General features: G+C 42.8%; 1 protein-coding gene across 1 annotated transcript; it reads left to right on the forward strand.

Moving 5' to 3' along the window:
- The first annotated feature begins 257 nt into the window (after window positions 1-257).
- On the forward strand, window positions 258-8590 carry ADGRF4 (adhesion G protein-coupled receptor F4). The gene is made up of 8 exons (XM_058020845.1): window positions 258-403; window positions 772-808; window positions 960-1120; window positions 2102-2359; window positions 3036-4400; window positions 5306-5347; window positions 5426-5485; window positions 7680-8590. The coding sequence occupies exons 1-8, from the start codon at window positions 323-325 to the stop codon at window positions 7683-7685; spliced, it is 2010 nt and encodes a 669-aa protein (XP_057876828.1). The 5' UTR covers window positions 258-322; the 3' UTR covers window positions 7686-8590.
- The last annotated feature ends 11095 nt before the right edge of the window (window positions 8591-19685 follow it).

The raw sequence follows: 19685 nt of genomic DNA on the forward strand, positions 1-19685 counted from the left end.
TGAACCCAGCGGAGATGAGACTGTCTTAAATCACTTCAAAAGGGACCCACAGGCTGAGAGGCTTTAATAAGCTCTCCAGATTGCAGTTTACAGCATTGAACAGATTTTTTTTTTTTTAAAGGAAGGGCTCACAAGTCATTCAGTAAAGGAACTGAATTATGAATGCCTGAAAATCACCTCGCAAGCCCAGTAAGGACAGTCTCTGGCATAGGTTTAGCTGCTTTTTTACTAGTAAGTAATCAGACTGTGTTCAAAAAGTGGAAACAGAGATGTCTAAACTTCTTTAACATCTTTATTCCAGGAGGAAATCAGCAAATGAGTGATGATGGATGTAAGGGTGATCTACTGCCTGCTTTTTTGGGCTGCACACTTCTTCATGGCTGTGCCATACACCACTCCCAGGGTAAGTTTCACTTGACCAGGCAGTTCAAATCCTAATCAAGTGACCTTGAACACTTCCAGGGATGGGTTAGCCACAGCCTGTTCCAGTGTCTCACCACCCTCATCATAAACAACTTCCTCATCTGACATCTGTGCATGAGCTCAGAGTGTCACTTCAGTAGCAGGGTCCAACTGAAGGCTTCATATATAGAGGCAGGCTTTAAGTAGAGAATTCTTCGTTGGTCTGTATGAGCAAAGGGCCACAGGCTTTGCATTCTGGACCTCAAAAGGACTATTTTCCTCTTGAAACCCTTTCTGGTTTGTACCAAGGAGTCATCTTTTACTTATTTATGTGAACATTGACTCGATGCTCCACTTCTTATTTTGCAGGTTCTTGGTAACGAATCAAAGACTGGTTATGAGCAAGGTACAGTGCCCTGGGTAATGCTTTGTGAGATGTTTGTGAGCCATCTTTGTGAGATGTTATCAGTTATCAATACTTCACACCCCTGATGCATCACAGACCATAGTATGCTGTCTTTCACCTTGTAACAGTGTCTGCTTGGTTTATTTTCCAGATGCCTGTATAAATCTCATTCCCTGCCAAGATAATGGAGCAATTTGTATTCAGCCTTGCTCTCCCTCCTTCCATGGGGAGACAAGCTTTGTCTGTGAGGACAGAAAGTGGCAGATGCTGTCAGATGCTTGTGCAAGCCTGGATGTTCAGTCCCTTTTTCAGGTGAGGGTGCTGTTGGGCACCTTGCCCTATGCTTGTAACTTCTTGGGAAGACAGACCCTCCTTCCATGCACTTTCAGTCTTGAGCAAAGGGACATGGGATCCCAAAACAGGGAAAACTTTGATAACAGGCTCTGACTTCATGGAATCACAGAACTGTTTAGGTTGGAAAAGGCCTCTAAGATCATTGAGTGAAGCCATTAGCCTAGCAGCACCATTTCACTGCTGAACCTCATCCTCAAGTGCCACCTCCACACCTTTTTTGAGCATGTCCAGGAATTGTGATTCCACCACTTTCCTGGGCAGTCTGTTCCAATGCCTGACCACCCTTTCAGAAACTTTTCCTAATATCTAAACCTCTCTTGATGCGACTGGAGACCATGGCCTGTTGTCCTATCACATGTTACATGTGAGAAGGGCTGACCCCCACCTCACTATTACCATGTTTCAGGTAGCTGTAAAGAGTGACATGGCCCCCCTTGAGCCTCCTTTTTTCCAGACTGAACATTCCCAGATCCCTCAGTCATTCCTCATCAGTCTTTGCTGTAGTTCTTTCACAATCTTAAATCAGATTATATGAAATAAATTTGGGGGATTCTTTTGTGGAAACATAATTCAGAGATGAAGTTGCCTTGTTCATTTGGCTGGTGTTCGTCATGTGGATCTAAACCAAGATACGAACACAGTAGGTTGAAACTGAGGAAAGGACAACACCAATAATCAGATGATTTATGACAAATTCTCCTCTGCTGCAAAATCCTTAATCAAGTCACTTCAAGAATAAGACACTGCATTTAGTTCTTGCCCCTTCCTTCATGTGTGTAGTAAAACCATGATATTCTTCTCAGGTGAGCTTTGATCCTGGGTTTCAGTCCATCTGGCACCTTCTCTGCACACCCAGCACTGCATCTCTAGCCTACTTGTAGCTGTGGCTTCATTTTCATTCTTTTCATTAATTTTCTCAAATCTTTTTCCTCCCTCTAGAGGATATCCCAAAGTGAACTCCCATGCTCTGGAGGACACCTTCCTTTTTTAGGAGGAGGAAAGCTAGGGCCTGGGAAACTTGGAGATGGAGCAAAACATTTTGGTGCTGGGAATCATAGCTGCCAAGCTGATTTTTCGTGCATCATCCCAGATATCCTGTCTTCACCAGCCATCCCAGGAAACATTGCTGATATAGTGGAATTGCTAAAGAAGATTTCCCTGCTGCTATCAGAGAATGTCACCAGAGGAAAAATGCAGGTATTTAATTTTATTTGCTTTGGGAGGTGCTTCTGAGCTTTACAGAGCATCCACAAGTATTTTGTCCTTATGGCCATTGTCCAATAAAGTGCTGGCTGCAGGTCACATGGAGATCACCTGGAAAGAGTTTCCAGAGTAGAAAATTTTGTTAGCAGAGAAACTTTTTGACTTATTCATGTGTGATTAAAATAGATTGTGGAGTTAAATGTCTTTAAAAGCAAAGGTTTTCAGGATCTGCTGTTATAGGCATGGGCTAACAGTACAAGGAAGAATTACTTTCTAAAGTATGACACTGTAGGCCTTCGCAGCCTTGTACAACAACAGCTGAGATCTTTGCCTGATGAACTCAGAGATCTGAGAGCAGGGGAAGAAATACAGAGAGGGTGGTAAAAATCAGGGTCAGCATCTGGAATAGAACTAGGCTGTCCTTTTTGCTTTATATTTACTTATCTAATCACCTTTTGATTGAGGATATGAAGAGGATAGGACAATTCTAGTAATGGGATGTTTGGGTTTGACTGGGATGGGTCATGGGAATATATTCATTGTCAAAAGGATTATTCCTTTTATAGAAATCACTCATGAATTAAATGAGCCTTTTTGGAGGCACTGCCAGGAGAATAATATTTGGTTTCTTCTAACACAAAACAATTTCTATTTTGCTTGTTTCTTTCAGAGCTACAGCAGGATAGCAAACCATATTCTGAATAGCTCCATCATTTCCAACTGGGCTTTTGTGAAGGACAGAAATGCTGGTTCAATATTACTGGACTCGGTGAATTTATTTGCTGGGAAACTTCTTCTAAGGAATGGGTCAGAAAGTATCCAGGAGCCCTTCATTGCCACCAAAGGCTACAGCATACACCGAAACACTTCAGGAAAGAGCTTTGACTTTTCCATGGAGTTCAACAGCACAGGCAATATTACTGGCCACGTGGTGATTCCAGAGCAGGAGCTGCTGAGGTTGCCCAGGGCTTCCAAAGCCATCAGCGTTGCATTTCCAACGCTCGGAGCCATCCTGGAGACGAACCGGCCGGACCCCGCTGTTGTGAACGGGATGGTGCTGTCGGTGTCGCTGCCAGAGGAGCTCCAGAGCATTTTGCTCACCTTTGAGAAGCTGAACAAGCTGGAGCAGGTGGGGGCTCAGTGCGTGGGGTGGCACTCGGCCGAGCGGCGCTGGGACCCGCGGGTGTGCCAGGTGCGCGCACACAACGCCAGCGCCGTGGTTTGTGTCTGCGCCCACCGGCGCCGCACCTACGGAGCCTTCTCCATCCTGATGGCCCCGGCCGTGCCACGGAGCTCCCTGCTGGACTACATCACACGGGTGGGCCTGGGGCTGTCCCTTCTCAGCCTGGTCATTTGCCTCGTCATCGAGGCCGTGGTGTGGCAGCACGTCACCAAAACTGAAATCACCTACATGCGCCACTTCTGCTTGGTCAACATCGCTGCCTCACTTCTTATTGCTGATGTCCTCTTCATCCTGGCAGCCATTGTGCACAATGCAGCCCTGAACTACCAGCTGTGTGTGGCAGCCACTTTTTTCCTTCACTTTTTCTATCTTGCCCTGTTTTTTTGGATGTTTACCCTGGGTCTCTTAATTCTCTATGGATTATTATTAATTTTTTTTAAGATTACAAGATCTGTGTTCTTAGTTGCAGCATTCTCTATTGGATATGGATGTCCCTTGGTCATATCTGTCCTCACTGTTGCTATTACTGTACCAAAAAATGGGTATTTAAGGAGTGGAGCTTGCTGGCTCAATTGGTATGAGACAAAAGCGCTTTTGGCTTTTGTTGTACCTGCCCTAAGCATCATTGTGATGAATCTCATTGTGGTGGTCGTGGTTGTGGTGAAGACTGGGAGATCCTCCCTTGGAGAAGGCTGCAAGTCACAAGATTTGAGCAGCATGATCCGAGTCAGCAAAAACGTTGCCCTTCTGACACCTCTGCTGGGCCTCACCTGGGGCTTTGGCTTAGCCACAATCATCGACAGCCGCTCTCTGGCCTTCCACGTCGTGTTTGCGCTGCTGAACGCCTTCCAGGTGAGCTCTGGGACACTGGGAGCACTGTGGGTGCTCAGACCTTGAGCCTGGCATCAAGGTATCAGATCAAATAGGGGCTGGCAGCAGGTGTATGTGAAAAGCAGGATCTCAGCTCTCCATTCCACCCGGTGCTTTCCCATGGCACACGCACGAAGCATCCCAGGCTGGTGTTCTAGGTGCAGATGGGTCATGGGACAAACTGGTCTGGTTGGAAGTGGGATGAAGAAATAATCCCATGATTAATTTCTGTTAGATGTGAAATACACCAGTTAATGTCCATAACTGCAAAGATGTCTGATCCTTATCAATTAACAATTACACAGAAAATTCTCCCTTCCGGTGAAGATGACACTGGCTGGGTTTCCCAGAGGAGCTGTGGATGCCCCATCCCTGGGAATGTTCAAGACCAGGCTGGATGGGGCTCTGAGTAACCTGGGGTAGTAGAAGGTGTTCCTGCCCATGTCAGAGGGTTGGAGTTGGATGTCCTTTAAGGTCAATTCCAACCCATTCCATTCCACAGCTGATTCCATGGTTTTGAGTAACTCATCAGCATAAACACCCAGTGTTACCTGATGCACTGCTGCACACCCAGTCTGCCTTAGCTCTTCAGGCAGGAGATCAGGCTGCACTGAGTGGGCTGAGAAAGTCCTGGTTTGTTACCCATCAGTCTAGTTCACAGTCAGGATTAACACAGGTTATAACCTGTGTTATTAACACAGGTTATAACTGGATATATCCATTCCTGCTCTTCCCAGAGAGCTCTGGTTGGATAAACCCATTTTGTGCTTTGCTGTTAGCTGAATCACAGGTGATGAGATCTCTCCTTAATGAAAAGACATCTAGAAACACTTAAGAAATATCATGTGGTTATGCCGATTTTGTTAACTGGTTTTCCAATTTCTTAGGGATTCTTCATCCTGTTGTTTGGGACACTTCTGGACAGAAAGGTACTTATTCTGGATTATATGAACATTTTCTACACCTTGAGGAACTGGTCCCTTTAATGTTATTTATTTAATCTGCAGACAAGAGAAGCATTAAGGATGAACTGCTTTTCATCAAGGCGGAAGTGGGGTCTAGAAAAGGTAAAGGCTATTTATTTTCCTGTTAATGGCTAATTTACCAACTTACAAACCCGATTTGTATGTTGGAAGAACGGAACCATCCACTACATCTTAAACCATGTAACATTTTTCAAATGTAAATTCTTGCTGAAGGACATACAGGTATCTCAAAAGTCTGCTCAGGACATTAAGGTTCTAAAGATCAGAAGTGGCAATTGATAGATTTTTGTGACTCTTTCATTACCTACTCCTGTGGTTACAAGTTAAAAGTGGTATTTTTAACCAATCTCTTCACCTGCAGATGTCAAAGCCCTTTTGGTAGACAGTCATAGTAACTTTTTTCCTCATATTAGATTTACTTTAAGGTCACTGAATAACGAAGGAACAGAATAAGGAATCAGAAATCCCAATATAATGACCTGTTTGCCGCCTTCACAAAAATATGGATCTGTATATCAGCAGGGCTGCTTTAGGATGTCAGAGGATTGTTCTGCTTTCATCTGAGGGATGGAAACCACTCAGAGCCCAGCCAATGTCTTTGGTGCTAATTGATGTGCACTCATGAGAGCTTGAGGTTCTTTCAGATATCAGAACAATTCATTAAAGCAATTCAACCTTAAGGAAACAAACTGTGTTTTACTAGCTTCCTACAAAACTTTGGCAGAACTGAAGTTTTGACATCACTCAGCTGGTGTTTCTTATCTCTACAAGAAAACTTTTGTCTGTTGTCTTTAGATTTCTTTTGGTACCAAGTCTTAGTGGTTTCACACAGTGTCTCAAGAATTACCTGCAGTGTTTTGCTGTCTGCCAAAAGAAACTGTGCCAGTACAGTTTGGACATGGGAAAAATAATTTTTTTGCTTTTTCTCCAGTCTATTACTCAGTTATGATCCTTGTATTGAAAGCTGCAGAGGGTCTCCCAGTGACTCTGTGTTCAAATGTGTATGTGGCTTATGAGGGGTAAATAGAGGGGTTAAGGCAACTGTTCCTCCTCTCTGAAATGGGTCATTTGGGGCAGGAGAGACTGTGCAACTTTGAGATTACAGTTCTTTTATAGATCAGGAAGACCCAATAAAGATGTTTCACATCTTGTCAGGCGTTAGGTCAGGATTGAAAATTTGAAAGATAAAATTCTCTCAAGACACCATCAGTATAATAGTCTGGAAACAACAGATGGAAATGCCACTAATCCCATGACTCAGCAACAATTGATAAAAATATTGAGTGATCTCACCGGGCAAAACTTGATGTGGAAACTATGGCTGTGTGTGCCTGGGAATTTGGGTTGATGTTGTCACTCACCTGGGTGGAAGAAACCACGTGTAGGTGTTTATTGTGGCATAACAGAGGGGAAAGGTGTGAGTCATCCACTTTTGTAAACTTGGGTGTAAACATGGAGTTTGACTCATTAGACCTGGAGAAGTTTGTCACACCTCAGATGATTGTTTTAAAAAAAAAAGTCTTGTTTCAGAGAGCTTCAGAATCATGGGATTGTTTAGGTTGGAAAAGACCTCTGAGGTCAAGTTCAACCATGAACCCAGCACTGCCAAACCCATCATTAAATCATGTCCCCAAGGGTCACACCTATGTGACTTTTAAATACCCCCAGGGACTTCATGGTCACTCCACCACAGCCCTGGGCAGCCTGTTCCAATGGTTGATAACTCTTTTGGTGAGGGAATTGTTCCTAATATCCAATCTAAATCCCCCTAACACAAGTTGAGGCCATTTCCTTTTGTCCTGTTGCTTGTTACATGAGAAAAGAGCCTGACCCCACCTGGCTGTTCCCTCCTGTCAGGAGCTGTGCAGAGCCAGAAGGTTCCCCCTGAGCCTCCTTTTCTCCAGGCTGAGCCCCTTTTCCAGCTCCCTCAGCTGCTCCTCCTCAGACCTGTGCTCCAGAGCCTTCCCCAGCTCCGTTCCCTTCCCTGGACACGCTCCAGCCCCTCAATGTCCTTCCTGCACTGAGGGGCCCAAAGTGGGACAGTGCATCTGGGGGTTCAGTGGTCACTGTAAAACACTGGAAGGGTGATGCAGACTCTTCCTTCAGTGAAGTCTCTGAGCTTCCTCAGACCTGCAGCAGCCTTTCCTGTGGGTCACATTTTAAAGTGATCATCTTGTGCTGTTTTTCAAGGATTCTGTGGCACCTCCTGTTTGAAATGGACCTTCCACCTCCATAGATGATACTTGTAATCTGACCTGATTGTTTTCCCTCCTAGTCCTAGCAGTGGCTCTTGTCTTCAGTGGATTTGAGCAGTGAGAAGAAAAGGAGCACTTCTTGCAGAGAGATGCTGGTTTGAGGGGAGCTGAAGAGCCTGGCCAGCTCAGAGCATGGACAGCCCTGTCTGGGAGCACAACCACAGGAAGCATCATGAAAACCAGAAGAGAAAAGGCCCTGAACCTGCTGTCAGGAGAAGGAAACCATCAGTGTTGCTGCAGCCCTTGGAGGAAACAGGCTGAAACACAAAGCTTGTTTCTCACCTTCCTGAAAACTGCTGTGAGGAGAGTTTGTCCTTGTTTGCCATTTCAGTGCTTCAGTTCTTTCTCCTTTTCTTCTTTTCTTGTTTTCTTTCTTTTTTTTTTGGCAGTGCAATGAGGAGCTGTACAGTACATGGAGCTGTTCTAAAATTATTTAATTTTTCATGTGGTGTACAAATGTTGAGCATTATTTAGCTGATTTTGGTTGTCTTTTGGGCAAAGCTGATTCTATTTGTTGCTACTGCATTCATCATTTCCATTTGTTCTCCCAGAGTGATGGACAACTCTGTTTCTGCATTGCAGGAACACTGTTCTCTCCCTCCCAATATTTGTTGTCTCCATCTCAGTACTTGTACTTGTGTGTCAGAGGAATTGTACAAAGCCCTTTTCTGATCTGCCAGGACAGAATTTTCATTCTTTTGCCTGCCCTGCAGGACAATGACAGAGATGAACAAGAGAGAGGACTCTGCAAATAATCAGTTTCCCCCTTTAGATGTGGGAAAGCAAGCAGAGCTGAATCAAATGATGGAGATCTCCTGTGCAATGTCCTAGCAAAGGAGATTATTTCTGCACGTGAGATGGGGTGTCTGGACAGAAAATCTGTCCTTGTTCTGAGAAACCCTTTCCAATGAGGGCCTTGATAGAAGCATTATCAGGATAAATTGATGGTTTCAAATGAAAATAAAGTTGAAATTTTGTCATTGTTTCTAACAAGTGATACTTATCGTTCTCTACCAAAAATGTAGATAAATGCCCTGTAGTACTACCTCAACTCAAAAATCACTTAAACCCATGTGACTTCACATACATTTGAAATATAGAAGATTTAAGCAAAATAACACAGTTCATTGTCATCAACAAGCCTCTATTGAAGAGGGACAAAACTGCCCTGGCATGGAAAACCCACAGCCAGATGTTCTGGTGGGAGAAGCTGAGAAGGGTCTGGAGGGCAGAGCTGAGCCTGGGCCATGGGGCATTTCTTATCCTCAGGACTCTGCTGCTTCCTCTCCTCTCTTCTTTCCTCGTAGACTGATCTTGTTACAGGAGTCCATCCCTGCTCCTTTCACACAGCCCATCTGCATGTTGGAGAACTTTATTCAAATAGAGGTAAAATTGGGTCTGTCTGCTGCTGTAACAAATTTTAAAGACCATTATCCCAAGGTCTGCCTCTTGGTGTCATTTTATTAATGAAATGATTGAATTTTTTTTTTTTTTGGAACCTGAAAATTTAGGCAAGCTTAACATAGTCCAGCACCTGCCCTCCTCTCACATGTGTGCATGTTAAACCAGTCTGTCAAACAGTGGAATTTATAGATGGTCTTGGGTAAGGCTTCCTTTATTATACAGACCCCTTCCAGAATCCAGGAAATTCAGCAAGATCCTGCCCCAGCAAAAGCACTGAGAAAGGAATCTGTTTCATCTGCTGTTTATCAAAAGATGTTTGAAGCATGGTGCTTATTTTCAGCACCTGGCACATATCAGTATTTTTCCCTGTGTTTTATGGTCATTTAGGTATTTAAAAAATATCAGGGGTGGGGGAGATTTACAGAGAACCAGTTCATGGTCCAGGATGAGGAGGAGCACTGAGCCTCTATTTTTAATTTTTAAAACTGTGCAGGAGCATTTAATGAATAAATATATTTGAGGAGTGGAAGCTGTAGCTGTCCTTCGTGGGCTGTAAACTGGTGTTTTTCTGAATGCCATGGGCTGACAGCCCAGCTTTAATTGCAGCTGAGGAGAGTGAACCACCAGAGCTGGAATTCTGCCAGTTTCACAAATTGCCCGTGTAGCAGCAGCTTAATAAGGTCAGTGTTGTGTGGGACAGTTGGACTCCTTGATGTGCAGGAGCTGGGTTGGAGCTGTTCCACCCTGGCTGCCAAAGTGGTGAGCCCTGAAATCCTCCAGTGCCCTCCCTGCCAGGGTGTCACAATTCACTGCACATCCCATTTCCCTCCATGGCTTACAGCGCTGGCTGTGTGGTCACACAAACAGGATCTGCAGGGCCACATCCTTCCCAAGTTCAGTCTCATTTCAAGGGGAAAGCACAGTTTGGGACATGCAGCACTATTCACCTCCTGCCCCACTGGGAGGATGCTCCTAAAATCCCTAGTGGATGTGCTCCCAGGAAAGGGCCCCTTGGTAGGGCCGGCCTCCTTCTCTGCCTCCTTCTCTGGCCCATTTCAGTGGTTTTGTTTATGCCAACAGCATGATGGGAATGTATTTTTGGCACAGAAATCTGTGAATGCCATGAGGTTAAAATGCTAAATTCACCAGTATTCCCCTTCCCTGCCCCCCAGGTCAGATGTCCCATTTGTGTCCTGCAGGCAGGGCAATGCTGATTATGTAGTTTACAGTTTCTAACATATTCTGTATTACGAAGCAGATTATTTTTGTTTTCAATCTCTCAAGGGGGGCACAATCAATATCAAATTGATTCTGGCTCCAGCTGAACCTGTATCTTATCTGTATCTGTAACCAGCTTATCTATCTGTACCTGCTGAACTTGAGGAAGAACTTTGTTGTGCAGTGGGTGAGCAATGAACAGATTGTTCAGAGAGGCTGTGGAGTCTCCCTCACTGAAGATATTCCAGAACCATCTGGATACAATCCTGTGCAGTGTCCTCTGGGATGATGCTTGAGCAGGAATGTTGGACCAGATGACCCCAATGTGGTCCCATCCAACTTGACCCATTCTGTGATTCTGTAAAATGACATTGCAGTTGTTTAAAATTTTAACTTCCCTGTTAGATTTTAATGTAAGGAAATCTTTCCATGGTTTTTCTCTGAACACTGTGGTTGGAGATGTTTTTCTTCAGTAACTTCCACCTGGACACAGCAGAGAATCCTTTCCAGTGGTGTAAAGCTTGTGAACATGTTTACATGACATGTGAGTTTCAGATCAGATGTGCCTGGACATTGGGTGTTCCTTCAGGCCCCTCAGTTCCCCTTGCATCCAAAACCCAGCCTGGCTCCAGTGACACCCTGGGGCTTTGGGAAAAGGTGCATGTCCCTTCTGATCTGACAAAAATAGTTCATCTGTCACTAATTACTTCAGCCATGTGCTAAGGCCGTTCTTTTTCACAACTGGAAAACATAATCTGAGGTCTATTTATTTACTTAACTGCAGCCAGTCAGTGGAATGGCACTTTTATTTGCTCAGCAGTGCTAAACTTTAAAAGCTCTGTGCTCCCTTGCTTACTTAAGCATCAATCTTTAATTATAGCTCTTGAACTCCCATGAAAGACGTATGTGTACCCTTTGGGTACTTTTGTTTCAGGTTGAGACCAGTAATAAATCATCTCTTTGGGCTATTTGAGGATTAAGTGTTGAACAATGGATTGATTAGCAAGATCATTCCAAGCCTTGGGCAGTGCAAGCTGAGTTTTATCACGTAATTCCTATTCATGCTGCAGCACCTCTGGGCAAGGAACAGACAGACTGTTGCAATTACTGGGCTGTTGGAAGATGGAGCTATATTTAGCTTGAGTTTGGCTTTAAATATCCTTTTTTAAGAAGGGTAAGTTAATAGGGGAGTGAGTGTTTTGAGAAGCAGTGAGTTTTCCTTACCCTGGTGCTGCTAAACAAGCTTTCATAAACACCAGTTCCTGGGCTCTGTGCAGTGGTGTGAAGGCAGATCCCCAGCCTGTGAAATGCTCCCCGGTGCCCTCAACACTTGATCCCTGTCCCAGGCTGTCCTTCCCACTGCAGTATTGATAGCAGCAGCCAAATGGGAATTTCTGGGGTTACAGTGGCCCTCTCCAGCAGAGCTCTCTGGAAAAGGAAGCTGGGGCATTTCTTTCAGTATACCTGCACTGATGCCAACCCTTTTAATACTCCCTGCTGCCCATTAGTATTGTCTTTGGCCCACATCCTTGCTCACAGAGTGTTTATCTTCCAGAAAGGCCCCATTGATGTAAATATTTCATCCTGGCTTTTTGTATTACAAAAGAGCAGAACTGGGCTTGGGGTACCCCTGGACTGTTTAAATCCCATTGTATCCCTCACCCTGCTCTGTGCTTTTCTGCTGTTCCCACAGTAAATTATCAAATTTTTCCTGGATAATGACAGTTACTCCTGCAATCCTTGTTTCTCTTGTGCTGCAACTGAAAATCTCCCACATTGCTGAGATGGTTGGGTTGGGAGCCCTGGGACAGCCTGGATTTCTCCTGCATTATTATAAAATGTTATCTTAATCCCTGCTCATTGCAGAGAGCCTGGGGGATCCATCTGTGCAGCTGGAGAGGTGCAGCAGAAATCCCCTGGTTATCTGCTGGGCCTCAAGCGCAGAGCAGAGATGGGGCACTGGAACAGGGGATTTTAACTTCTTTATCAATAAGCTGTAGAGCTCCTGGGGTGTAATGTGTGTCAGGCTCTGTCAAAAGATCTATTGAAGACAAGACTTGAAGGCTGACTTTGAAGTGTGCTGATTAGCACTAAAATTTCCTTTAAAACGAACTGCCAAGCTCTAAGTGGCTTGAAAATGTCTGCTTTGGGGAAAAGGCTCACTGATACTTTTTTAAAGCTTTTATACTCTAAACCAGAAGTAACTGCTGAGATTAACTACAGGCTTCTCTTCTCTCATGTGATCAAACCACCTTTCAAGTTTCTTTTGATAGATTGACCTGTCTTTTCCCTTTCAGAAGAGGAGTTGTCGTATTGAATTTGTATTGATTTCCATTTTTGGTAGCAGACAGAACAATTAATTTAGTACACAAATGCACCCATCAGGTTACAAGCTGTGTTAAAATAACAGGAATTTGGGTCTTCGTCCTGTAATGAATGTGTGTGAAAAGCTGCAAGGAAAAAGGAGCTCTCCCAGGTGATCTGGAGTGCTGCAGTTGTTTGGCAGCAGCAGAAGGCAGCCCCTGTGGTGGATGCTTCACTGTGGGGTGTTTATGAGGAATAAACATGCAAAATGTGATGCTCCTAATGACTATGTGGTTCCTTTTTTCTAAAGGAATGATTCCTGTATTGCTGGTTAAAATCTTGAATTAGAATCACAGAATGGTTTGGATTGGAAAGGACCTTAAAATCATTTAATTACAACCCCCTGCCATAGGCAGGGACACCTTCCACGATTCCAGGTTGCTCCAAGCCCCATCCAACCTGGCCTGGAACACTTCCATGGATGGGGCAGCCACAGCTTCTCTGGACAACCATTTCCTGTGTCTCAGCACCATCAAAATAAATAATTTCTTCCTAATAGCCAATCTAATTTTTCCCTCTTTCAGTTTGTACCCATTACTCTGTGTCCTGCCACTGCAGTTCCTGAAAATAGGTCTCCACACAACCTTCTCTTCTTGCAGAATTATTGTTAGTTAATAATTTTGTGTCATTATGGTTGTGTTGCTTCTGGTGAAAGGTGACTGAAAGACACCAATTCTAAGTTTTGAAGAAGCTTTTGTCTCTGAAATATCCTAGGGAGGGTCAGTCTGAATCAGGTTGCACATCTCTGTAGCAGCTTTTGGATGAAGTTTACGATTTTGTTTTCTCTAACAACATGTTTCTCAGTATATTAACTTGATTTTTGTATTTATTTTTTTAGTAAGGATTTGTAAAGGTAGAAAGGGGTAGATTTTTTCTTCGGCTTTGTCACCAGACTGAAAGGTGTGTGTAGGTATGCACATGTATCAAAATACACTGCACAGCTTTTGTGCAGTAAAAAATACATCTCTTCATGCAGTTTCAATGGAGGCTGTGCCTGGAATAATTTAGTTTTGCTAATGTCTTTCTATGGCTTTGGATATGTAGAGCCATTTAAAATAAATCACTGAACCAATTAAGCAAAATACCTTTGATAGGATTAAAATTTCCCAATTTGGGGCCAGCAGCAAAGATGTGGTATCTGTTAGAGCTTGTATGGCTGGGGCCCCAGAGCAATGCAATTGTTTGTTGCCTGCACTCATCTAAGGAAGATGAGGAAAAACAAATTAATTTTTTCTTGCGTGTCTTCAAAGATATGGGCAGTAACTTTTCAGAGAGGCTGAAGTAAAGGCAAAAAGTTTTTCCCTAAAGGCAGACTGAAGGATTTTAGAGATGGAAATTATGTGGACAACATGGAAATATGAAAACAATATGGAATAGAATAAAATAAAGTCCTTTTGCTTACAAAGAAGTCATAACTTTTGGTTAAAAAATGGAATGTTTTAGAGATTTGCTCTTTTATTATCAGCAAAAAAGGAATTTTCTGGGAGGAGCAGAAGAATCCTTTGTCCCCTTCAAAATGGTCCACCAAAAGAATTGAAAGCAATCACATGATGAAGAGTCAGTGAAAATATATTTTTTTCTTTTGTCAGTGTTGAATTTGAGATGAAAATCTGTTTTTGAGTCCTTGTTCAATATTTCCTGGCTGTAGTGTGGACCCAGCACTGGCTGTTCTTACCCTTTTGTTTGCTGCTTTCTGTCAGGAACTCTGTGGTAGATTTTCAGATGTGCTGTGTCTTTATGTTCTCCTCAGTTCTCAGCTTGTTTACTCAATGTGCTCAGTGCAGAGCTGAAAACCATCCCTGGAACTCGTTTTGCTCAGTGTGAGCTGAGCACCTTTGGAAATAGGTGGTCTGACTCTCAGTCACATGGAAAACACTGAGCTCTTCAGCCTTGTGAAGCCAGGGAGGAGCCCAGGACAGGCTGAGCATCCCCAGGCTGGGGAGCAGCACCCAGGTAAAACTTTGGGCTCCTTGCGTGACCTGGATAAAAGCATTTTTAAAAAGTCAAAGTCATCTTGCTCAGCACATTCACACTTTCTTTCTCCTGACAAGAGAGACTCTGAAGGTGCAAATCTAATGGAATCTGTCATTTTAATGTCATAGATTTTCACCCTCTCATCAGTGTGAGCACAAGCCTGTGGGGAATTTGCAGTGTGAGCTCTGAGCTCTCCATCCTGTGAAGAACCTCATTTATTAACCAGAGCCAGCTGCACAAAGCAAATCCAAAAGACAGTGGTTTTTAAAGCACAAAATTACTTATTCAAAGGAATAATACCCACAAACTTGTTCTCTTTCTTGACCTAATCCAAAACAAAAAAAAACAGATTTTTCACCCCCGAGACTGTGGCAAAATCTTAAATAATTATTTCAGATATTAACAGTTTTGAAGATGAATTAGAGATCTGCATAGCCTCAGATCTTAAAGAGGTTCTTACAGAAGTCTGTAAGAAAAATGCAGGGAGTGCGTAAAACAATTCTCCATCTCCCCGAGCCCAACTTCTCACAGGGGAGTTTTTCTTTCAGTGTAGCAGAAAGCATGCATGAGATTGTTAAATACAGCCCATTTTCACTAATTTATAATCACTTCCTGTCTCTCTGTGGGCAGGGAAATAATCCATGCTCACTGCTAAGCACCTCATACACTACCCAAATATATCAGGAGTAATGCCAGCGTGCACCAGCCCTTTCTATGATTCCATGATGCTGTTGATAGGAAAAGTGTTGCAAATTCAGCCATGTTTTACTGGGAACTTTCAGAAATTGCAGATATCTGCATTTGGCTTTGTATTTTCTGTAAATATTGACCTAACTATTTAGAGCAAAGATGATGAGGCAAAGACCTTTAGTCACTCAGGAAAAAAGTTCACCCAGCCTTCAACCTGCACCTTGCCATCCTTTCCCTGGGACTCTCAAACAGGTTATTGCCTTTTCCCACAGGGAAATTTTGAGGAAATGGAGCAATTTGCAAATGGAGGCATTTGCAGTTGAATGCTTTCCTCAACTTCTGTCCCTCCCTCAGCTCTGAGACAGACTGTGCAGCATTCCATAAGAAAAGTGAAATTGCCCTGGAAAAAGTCCATGTCTGTCTTTTCCTCCTGGAGAGGTGAGGCAGGAAACGCTCCAGAGCATCACTGCAGGTGTGGACAGTGTGAGGATCTGCTGGGGCCATGGGTGGGACCAGAGATGGGCAGGGAGGACGAAGAGAAAGGAACTCCTGGATAATCTGCACAAGAAACTACATGGCCAGTACCTGTGGATTTGTTAATTTTTGGTATGAGTGTTATCCAGGATGAGTCTTCTTTCTGCATCTCTCTGTACCTTTCCGTATCTTTCTGTATACTTTTTAAAATTTCTAAAAATGACACAACAAGTGGATAAAACCGGAATTCTATTCTCAATTTCATTGCACCAATATTTTATGGAAAAAGTTGGGGTTCTTTCAAATTCATGAACATTTGGTTAAGCAATTTATGGGAACAGTGAGCCAGAATTCTCCCTGTAAAATCTTTAATTTCCAGATTTGCTTGCTACCAGAACTTGGCTCATGCATAGTTGTACCACAGACTGTAAATACAACACAAATAACAAATGCCATCTCCAGTTCTGCTTCCTGTGTTATGGATAAGCATGAGCAGATGTTTTACCAGGCCAGTTCATCCTGTCTCACTCCATTTTCTTCCACAACCCCTGTATTTGTTGCAGGCTCTTTCCACATGGAGTAACTGATACCAGTTTGGTACCTGTCTGACTGGAGGTTTAACTGAAATTTAGCCAAAGTGTGTCAAATCTAAAAAAATGCCCAAGACACATTAGAATTAATTCACAACCCTCCCCCTTCCTCCATGCCTGTGACACATTTGTCTCTTTTTCTTCATATTAAAATACAGATCTGATGATTTGCCTCTGTGACTAAATGTACTTTCAGAAAACCCTCTTTTCTTAATCAGTTCTCTAGATTTTTCTGTGCTATTTGTGATTTTCTAAAACAGTTTGTCATTGGAGCTGCCTGTTGCATTCTAAGATGTAATCACAGCTAGATAAAGGTTGAAAGAATTCCTTAAGCAAAATAATGGAAACATCTCTTTGTCTTGGCAAGTTAATACACAATTTCATCTTTGCATGTACAATGGCTACAGCAGCTGAACATTTTATGCTGTTGGTACTTGCTTTCATTAGAAATGTGAGGTGATGTGACTTTTCCTATTATTATCTTATTTCTCTTTAGGGGAAAATGTCAGTGTGACCTGATTAAATTAATATTCTTGAGGCAATTTCAGGCTATGAACTTTTCTCAGAAAAAAATCACTCATATGTGCTGATCATCTTGAACTTTAGCATGAATTGGGCACACACTAATTCTGCTGGCAAATTGTTAATTACGAAAAAACCCGAAATTATGCTTTGCAAAGCTGTTAAAAGCCAATCACAAATGTATAGACAAAAATCTCTTTCTTTTAGGGTTCCCTACGATGACTTGTGAATAGTGATATTAGAAGTAGTTTAGTTATTTCAGGATTCCAAAAATGTCAAGAAGATTGAATGGATGGTATAATAGATACAGAAAATCACTAGTTAACTAATTTCAAAATTGACTTGGGGTGTAAGGAGAAAACATTGCTGTGAAATATGTGGAACCCTTTCATCAAATTCTGTGGGAGCAAGAAAGAAAAACTTACCTATAGATTTCTGCTTAAGAGTAGTCATTACAGGCTTACAATCAGAAGTAAGAAACAAGGATTATAATGTCATAAAGTGTTCAGGAAAAAAAAATAGTGCCCAATCTCATCCTCATGTAGTTGCCAGACTGTAGATCTTAGCCAGAAAACCTTTCCATGTTTAAACAGACCCTGATTTTACTGGGAGTTTAGAGGACCATAAAGCAGTAATAAAATAAAATTCTAAGACATCTCTCAACTGTGCACACGAAGGCAGGTCGTGGTGGATGTGTTTTCCAGGGATGCTGTCGTGGTTTAAAAAGACAGGTGTCTGCTAAGGAAGTCAGGATCTTCCCTTGAAATGGGAAATTTCAAACCCCCTCCCTCTGAATTATTATAATAATTTTGAAATTAAGGGGCTCTCAGGCAAAGATATGGGAGTAGGAATAACAGTTTTTTATTAGGGAAACAAATAAAAATAATTTTAAAATGCAGTAATACAAACTGACAGAGTCAGAATACAACCTGACACCCTGTGGGTCAGGGTGGGGGCAGCAATCCCATTAAGTGGTGGCTGCAGCCCTCCTGCAGTGACAGGTGTGGTTCTACTGAAACAGTGATCCTGTAGAAGGGTGAGTTTTCCTCTGAGTGTGCAGTGGTGGTGTAGATAGGCCTGGTCTTCCTCTGGGAATCCAGTGGACAAAGGCTGCCTCTGGTGTTCCAAATGTCAGAGTATATCCAGGTAGGAATGCTTGGCTCCTCCCCCTGGGTGGAGCATCTCTCCATAGAATGATGCAATTTTATCAGTCATGAACTGGTGGCCCAATTTACAGAAGAAAACTGCCCCACCTCTAACAGATGGCAATAGAATACACACCCCCAGCCACATCTTGCATTTCCATCCTAAGACAGAAGCCCTGGAGGCTGTGGCTCTCAGGGCTGGTATGGAGCTCCCAGACAGAGTTAAACACATTATCCTTACAGAAATGGTTTAATGGCTGATCTGTGTTAGGCTGTGACAAGGCAAAGGTAAATCTGTTTTCTTTTCATGGCATAGACGCACAAGAGACCTCATCAAAAAAAAGATGAGAATTTAGTGAAGCATCTATAAATATTCATTGTTTTATGAATGACTGTCTCCTCTATAATGGTTTGAATTCCCTTAAAGTTCTTGGGAATGAAGGAAAGCACTGAATGCTTCACTCACACCTGCATTTTTTCCCTAGAGTTAGTTTCCAGAGTAGCTCTGTGTTTCACTTTTGTTACAATTACTCAGGAAAAAAAATTGCTGGATAGAAGTAGAAAACTTTTCTGTTCTTATTGTAAAAGAAATTGCCAATATGCTGTTTCAGTTTGATCTGTGCTTCCTGGTTTTGGTCAGGTTGAAATAATGAATTAAATCATGGCTCCTTTATTTTTCTCTGCAGAAATTAATTAAGCTCTTTCCTAGAGAAAAGCTCAGGGACCTTGGAAATATGCAATACACCAGCTCCTACCAGCACATGTGTATGCAAATGTGCAGCTTACATATAATTTATGTGGATGCCCTTGGATAATCTAAGCATGTTCAGCAGTGGCTGGTTAGTGTGTAATTCCATGTCATGCTATGCCTGAGTCTTTTTTTGAACATCATTTACCAGTCCTGAAGGGATTTCTCTCAAAGTTCTAAAAATTCCAGCTTTCATTCCAGTAATTATCTTTTATCCTTCCTTCTGAGCCTTCCAGGGGACATTATTTTCAAATGCTGTGTTTGTCCTTCTAATGTAGTTATTTATTAAATAATTTTATGCTACTTGGATAGACTTTTTCTCAAGTTCCAGTCTGTGTTATAAGGCCCAGTCTCTGGCTGGGAGCTCCCAGTATCCCAGCAGAGATCCTAACACTGGTGTGTCACCTTTTAGAGGGAGAGACTGCAAACAGCAAGGGATTTAAAATAAACAAATAGATCCCTCCTGAATATTTGGAATGGCTGAGGTGAAGGCTCATCCACCATCATGGGTTTGCCTGTTTTCAAATCTCTTATTCCTTTAGGAAGAAAATGTTTTTAGAGGGTAACACTTCAGGTTGCACATTTTTGACTGGGATTTTACTCAGTTGCCACGTGGGACATTAGGCTCTTGTAATGTGAAGGCTCTAAAATTAATCCTCTGAGTGTAGAGGGCTCTTACACAGCATTTTCTCCATGGGGCTGATGGTATTATTTATACTGCAGTAAAAACATGAAAGAGTGGTTTAGAAAAAAACGAGTCTGTTCTCATTGACCTGTCCAAGACTGAGCCAGACTCATCTGCTTACCATGGCCATGAATTCCATCCTCACCTCTCTGTGCTGGGGTCACTCAGTGCTCCACCTCTCCTTTGGTCTCTGTCTCTCAGTGAATATAATC

The sequence above is a fragment of the Melospiza georgiana genome, chromosome 3 (assembly GCF_028018845.1).
Source record: "Melospiza georgiana isolate bMelGeo1 chromosome 3, bMelGeo1.pri, whole genome shotgun sequence".
Lineage (NCBI taxonomy): Eukaryota > Metazoa > Chordata > Aves > Passeriformes > Passerellidae > Melospiza > Melospiza georgiana.